This window comes from Coturnix japonica, chromosome Z (assembly GCF_054131305.1).
Source record: "Coturnix japonica strain WE chromosome Z, WE-NBRP24, whole genome shotgun sequence".
NCBI classification, from domain to species: Eukaryota; Metazoa; Chordata; class Aves; order Galliformes; family Phasianidae; genus Coturnix; species Coturnix japonica.
The window spans coordinates 60,423,888-60,430,625 of record NC_140702.1 but is presented as its reverse complement, the minus strand read 5'-3'; the positions used below and the strand labels follow the sequence as shown (position 1 = coordinate 60,430,625).

The 6,738-nt window shown below is 36.6% G+C and overlaps 1 protein-coding gene across 6 annotated transcripts in view; it reads right to left on the bottom strand.

Annotated features, from left to right (window-relative positions):
- The window catches only part of PIK3R1 (phosphoinositide-3-kinase regulatory subunit 1), a 58,092-nt gene that overhangs the window by 4,607 nt on the left and 46,747 nt on the right, over positions 1-6,738 (bottom strand). For all 6 annotated transcript variants that reach the window (XM_085529900.1, XM_085529901.1, XM_015848593.3 and 3 more), the window contains 8 exons: positions 5,541-5,643; positions 4,755-4,853; positions 4,459-4,639; positions 3,884-4,009; positions 2,706-2,848; positions 2,258-2,434; positions 2,081-2,149; positions 396-566 (listed from right to left, as the gene is read on the bottom strand). In XM_085529900.1, coding sequence (XP_085386026.1) covers positions 396-566; positions 2,081-2,149; positions 2,258-2,434; positions 2,706-2,848; positions 3,884-4,009; positions 4,459-4,639; positions 4,755-4,853; positions 5,541-5,643 — 1,069 coding nt within the window. The remainder of the gene's footprint in view (positions 1-395; positions 567-2,080; positions 2,150-2,257; positions 2,435-2,705; positions 2,849-3,883; positions 4,010-4,458; positions 4,640-4,754; positions 4,854-5,540; positions 5,644-6,738) is intronic.

Below are 6,738 nucleotides of genomic sequence, written 5' to 3'. Positions count from 1 at the left end.
CTGAAGAGGAAGAGAAACAACCAGTTTTTAGTTTCCCAATACAGTAAAACTAAGCTAAAAAGTAAGATGTTGACAAGAAACCTTAAAATGCTCATCACTACATAGCACTCATCTTCTGTGGTAGGATAATAGTAGATTAGGTTCAACCCACATTCCCAGGTTCTGTGCTACTTCAGGGACAGGAGTTGGGCAGGATTTAGTAGTTGCAGACAAATCAGTAATTCTGTGCCCTATGTTCCTTTCTTCATGGCCTCAAGACTTGCTGACCTGTTCCTAAGCCTAAGGATCCACTGGAAACCATGCATATGCAAATATATATCCCACCCTTTGCTCAAGGCTCAGCATTTGAACTGCCTCAAAGGTTGTTCACATCATTCACAGGTTAGAGTACATACACAACAGAGCAGGCATAGCAGCCTTGTTTGCTGCTCTCTCGAACAAGGAATGTTCCATCTCGCTTTCCCCGCAGGAGATTTTCAGCTTGGCTTCTATTGATATTTCCCACATTCCATGTTCTCTCATCATGATGTGGCAAGTCTTCGTCATCATCCACCATAGAGTATTGGCTGTCAAAATATGACAAAATACATTTGTGAAACAGGTTGTAGAGCTACATGCAACGTGCTGCAGGAATAAGGTAGACCTCCTTTCATGCTATTACTTGGGAAAACACTAAATTGCTGGTTAGTAGGTTGCCTCCCAGACAGAACTAGGAGTGAAGATCATGTTAAAACATTTCACTTGCTAAACAAAAATAAAACTTGTGTGGTCCTTGTTTCTTTTAAAAATACTCATACGGATCTGAAGAAAAACTTAAGAAGGATGCTGTTTTATCTTTCTGAACATGCTGCGAATGCTTCAGTACCTTTACCACTGCCCCATGTTTTGGTAAACAGCAAGCCCAGTGAAATCAGCACCCACTGAGTCAGCTTTATTTCTGAAGATCAGAACACTTGGTCAGCAGTGTAAAATCATGCAATACATTGACTGCATTTGCTGCTTGTGAAAGCTACAAGCAGTAGTGCAGGTAGATAAACTATTCATATGAAAGACTGCTTCATGGAAAGGGTTAAATAGTAGAGGGTTCTCTTTTCCTATAACCAGACTATGGAGAAAACATGTAATAATGTATAACAGGACCTTCTCTACCAAAACAGTCACCCTTACAAAACCGATTCAGACTTCTAAAGAATCCTCTGAGCCAAACCCATCATGAAAGAAGATGCCTGATTCAGCTACGTGGACACCACCACTTTGATGTTCTACAGTCCAAGAGCTGCCTATTTGCCAGCAGCCTGCAGTGGTGGGTGCTGCCTCTCCCAAGTTTACAAGCAGTCCTTCTCAAGAATCTCCAAGTAGTCCACCAAGATCAGCAATCTCACAAGAATATAATTCTTTGAGAAAGAAGAGTTTCTTTGTTGACTCTCTGTACAGCTTTCATACTCCTTAGTCGAGAAAGATATTCTAATGCATCCAGTGGTGGCTCTATTTTCAGCACCTAGAAAGACTCCTGCTTTTACTGCTGCTTATTACTCTCATTTTCTCTGCTTTGCAGCTCCAGAAAAAAAGCCAAGTACTAAAACTTTTATTTCTTAGCAGAAATCTAAGATCCACTGACAAAGACAGCCTCAGAGACAAAGGAAGTGAAGATTTTCTTTAAACAATTTCACTTACTATATTGATGTTATCTAACATAGGATAACACCATAGTACCAGCAACTGCAATTTGGAAACAGTCCGCCTGCACCTAAAAGACCTTCTGAACAGTTTATCCATCCACATGACAGCTCTCCAAGATACTAACACCTTATAATCTTCACTTCATTCATATGAATAAAGACACAGGTTAAGTTCTTGTGCTTTGCTATGGTAACCTGATTACACACTCCCCCGAATAATGGCCAAGTAGGGTCTGACAGAGAGTCCTTTTGAACACTTGCAGTAGGTCTGCTGTCATGCGTTAACTGCTAACACTGTTACAAGATTCCCTTTTTGTGGTCCTGGAATCAAATATATTCAACCTCATTTCTGTGCAAGATGATCTGAAACACCAGGAATATTTAAATCTCAGAATACTCACTCTTCTGTATTTTCATTTCCAAGCCATTCATTTAGCTTCTTTTGCCGAACGCCTTTCTGAGTCAGCCACCTGGACAGTAATTGCAAATAAAATTAATTATTAGTTACAGAAGTTGGATACCAGTAAAAATAAAAAAAAAATCAAAGAAAGAATTTGTTAATTCATAATGATACTTACATCAAGTACTGGTCTCTTGTCTTCCTCAGCTGTATGAGGTCTGGCTTAATGCTGTTCATTCGCTTGTCTATCTCTCTATATTCAGCTGCTTGCTTTTTTAAGTCCTCTTCTAATCTACGCCTGCTGTCCACAATTTCACTTATTCGAGACTTGAGTTTTTCATAGTTGTGCATAATCCTGAATAGAATAATGTGGTAGGTTATTTTCTCATTGAGTTTTATTTTGATCTTTACATCTGCTGTTTTCTCATCAGGACAACTAACAGAACAGATCATTTCTTTAAATGTAGCTTCACGCTTTGCAGTTTTACATCTACCCCATCTGAAGTCTTCTTTCCTTACAACTGAACTACTTCAACTTTGCGATGTTACTTTAGTTTCAGGCAGAGCTATACTTGACACCACTTCTTTCTATAAAAGTAAAAAAAAATTAGAATGCAAATACTGACCTTTGTATTTCTTTTTCATTTCCTTCTCGTTTAAATTTTTCAATGTATTCCTTACTGTATCTCTCTTGCGTCTGGCACTGCTCTTCAAATATTTTTATTGTTTCATTAAACGCTTCAATAGCTGTTCTTTTCATTTGAATTTCCTGAAAATAAAATAGTTGTTTCAATTATAGTGGTTATCAAACAGAGGGATAATTTATTGGCCTGTATCATGGAAACACTTGAGCATGTTTTAACAATGACTTCAATATCCAATTACCAGAATGCATTCTGTCTGCAGTACAAAATAGAGAAATCAGACCTGTGCAAAAGGCTATCATGATGAAGCTTTCCAAGAAAGAAAAATGGCTAGACAGTGTTAGATGCAGCCTCTGTTTTGTATAAATAAGTTTCATTTCTGAGGATTAAAGCTCTCTGGTAATCTATTTTTCCCTCTGTATCAAGACAAAGTCCTTAGAAGTACAGCTGACTTTCTCAAATAAAACATTAAAAGCCAGTGGAACAGACAGGTCTCCAGAAGTCATCTAGTCCATCCTCCTGCCTCTACATAGCTAGTCAGTAGCTAAGTCTTTGAAGTAATGAAATGAAAAGTTGCCTGCACACCCCCATCTTTCTTCTATTACTTACTTTCAGTCTTATTTTCTGCTAAGTTTAAGGAGCAGTCTGGATTCCAGTGGTGTAAAACTGCTAGTTCACCAGTGCTTCAAGACTTGGCTAATAATCGATTAAAATGAAAGGATAGAGGCAGCTTTTCATTCAGTCATTGTATCTACATGCCATCCCTCCAGCCTGCTTAGTTGAAAGCAGATCTTTTAAAAACTGGTGTTAAAACAGAATGCTTCCTTACACATCTGTCTTGAAAACCTTAATTTGGACAGAATAGGACAGTATACAAAACTGCTAGTAAGTCAAAGTAGATTTGTGGCTGCTTTTTTGGACACATGTGTTAGTCTTGAGCATAGTGTTAGGTTGCAGGCGGTGACTGTTCAAACACAAGTAAGCAATTCCACTGCACTGGAAATGTGCACTGATGCTAGCACATCAAGTATGTTATTTTCCTGGTTTTGGACAACAGTAAAGGCAGTGGTAGAGAGGAGGAAGGAAGAAGATGGCACTATGAATTCACAGTAACATTTTTCTCAACACACATTAGTCTCTCGGTTTCAGATCTGTCCTACCTGAGATGTTCTTGTGTAGTCTTCATAGAGTCTGTCATATTCTCGGCTTTTTTCTTGGAACTGTGTGTTGTACTCATGTAATTTCTTACCCACGGCTTCAATGCTATCCTCTTTTACAACTTGATCCTGGGAGTAAAGAAAAGATATTTCATAAATCAACAATACTCTGCACAGATTTTTGGAACTGCTTAAAAATATCCAAATATTTACATGGTAAATGTGACACCTCTTCTATCAATATAGAGGTAAGATGTACTATATGCACAATCTGCATAAAAAAAACCAAACAGTTTTGCATGACAAGTGTGCAGTTTATACTAGAAATTATATATTTCATCTGCAATGAGTGGGCTATTTATTAACAAAAGTTTATTTCTTACTAATGTATCTGCAGTACATAAGGTTTAAATTATTTATAAGCAGTTTCTGGAGTTAGTTTTAAACAAAAACAGCCACTTTCATATTCATTTTTTTCAAATATTAACAGGGCTGAAATTCTTTGTAACCAACAATTCCCCAGTCCACAGTAATTTCTCTGTATTTAAGTGGAACACAAAAGAAATAGACTAAATTACCTGCTGGTACTTGGAGACTGGATACAGTAATTTTACATCCAGTTTGGGATTGTACTGAGCTAGAGATTCATTCCGGTAGTGGTTTATTAGCTCAACCACAGAGTTGAAAGTCAGTGGGTCAGAAAAGCCGTATTTCCCATCTCGGTGAAATATTTTGATTAATTTGTTATTTCCTCCTTTCCTGCAAATAAAGTTAGTTAAAAAGTCAGGCATAGTTGGAGTACTATTTCCCAAAGAATCAGTGCAGTACTGCATTTTGCAGTCAGGTTATTACAGATCTAGCATAACTATCTTACCTCAGAGTAAGTGTGTAGTCCCCATGCATTTTGGTTGAAGCATCTCGTACCAAAAAGGTACCATCAGCAGTGTCTCGAAGTTTCTCATTCACTTCTTCTCTAAAATGAAAGCAAAAGTAACTAATCATTTCAGTTACTTCTCACTCCTTTACCATCTCTCTGTGCTCTAAATTCTTGCTTTAAAATAACTTTTTAATAAGCCTCCTTGATCTCCATATAAAGACAGACAGTTATTTAATAGCTTATTTACTACTACTAGAGAACAACTGGGATACAAAAACGGTATATTCTATGCCCTCTCACTGCTGAAACAAAATGATATTCTTGCAGAGTTCTGCTTGTTCATACAAGCCTGCGCAATTGGAGCAGCCAGTGCTGGTCTAATGTACCTATATATAGTACAGTTAAAAATGTTGCTAATACATAGCACTTGTTAGTCTGGCTTGTTAACTATTGTGCCTACAGTTGAGGTTCTGGATGAAAAGCAAGAAAAAAAAAAACTTATTTCTCAGCGTTCTCTTTTCATTCTAGTATTTCATACAGCTATCTTAGAACAACAGAACAATCACCAAATCATTTCATGTATTGCATTCTAATGGGCTGCCAGTAACTTTTTAGTCATGTCTGGAATAAAACCAACTGTGATACGACTGTGTTGGAAAATATCCTAAAAATAGCTCTTATTACTGTAATTTTTTCTGTACCTAAGCATAGTATATACACAAAGAATAACGCAGCAAGAATATGAAGTCAAACATGAGAACTACATGGCTTGAACTGATTTACCTTGATATATCTCCCCAGTACCATTCAGCATCTTGTAATGACATGTTGTTATTCATGCCGTTGTTAGTTACAGTATTAGGTTTCGGTGGCTTAGGAGGCAGCGCTACAAATAAAGGGGGAAAAAGTTCATTATAGCTCATTGAAAACATGACCACATATCCCTTGAAATTACAGATTATTACATGAATGAGAAAAGAAACAGTTATGAGATGGAGTTTTCCACCTCCAGCAGTATTCAAAAGTAGCCAAAGGAATTTTTCTCAAAACAATATAAGAAGATACATGTAGTGTTTAAAACAAACAAACAAACAAACAAAAAACTACATTAGTCTTGCAACAGTGTATTTTCAGCAAAATTTAACACCTATCTCCTCCTACTGTGATAAAAGCATTTGAAAAACAAAATAAAAGATTCTGAAGTTTGATTTTACCTTTTTCCACTATCTCCGTTAACTATAAATAATAAAACATGCAGAAATTAATCTTCTTTTCTCCTATTCAGTGATCTTACAGTAATGCTGTTTTCTCACCAAGAAGCTGAGCAATAAGAGATGCAAACCCACAGCAGTACTGTACGTTTTAATGTTATAAACTGGATTTCCATGATCCTCCGCATTCCGTGCAATGATTTGCCAAAAATCACTTTAAGAAACCCATCTGTGACCCAAATATCACTTGTGTTAATCTCAGAATTCTTCAGAATAAATTGTATTTCAAATGCCAGAGCTGATTAAAAACCACATCCCCTTTCCTCAATGTCAAAGATGCATACGTATACCAGTGGGTGCCAGAGGAAGACACTGCAGCACTCCTGACTTACTAGCAAGGGGGACTATATTGGGGTCAGGAATAAAAAATCATCCCAGCTCTTTTACTTTCTCACTAAGTACTACACTCCTTATGAATGTCCCTGTATGTATATTATACTGCCTGCAAAAGATGATGCAATGAAAATAAAGAGAGCACAGTATTTTACATGATATGAAAAGATGATGTGATATCAAGAATTCAATTAATAATAATTAACTTATTTTAAAATTAGTTCTTCCTAAACAATCCAAACCAACAGTTTATAATCATTGCTTTGGAAAATAAGTGCTATTACAGCATCTCTCTTTAGCCACAGCGTTGAACAAATATAGCAAAGAATAATTATAAAATAAATGAACAACAGACAGAAAAAAAAAAAATCAAAACA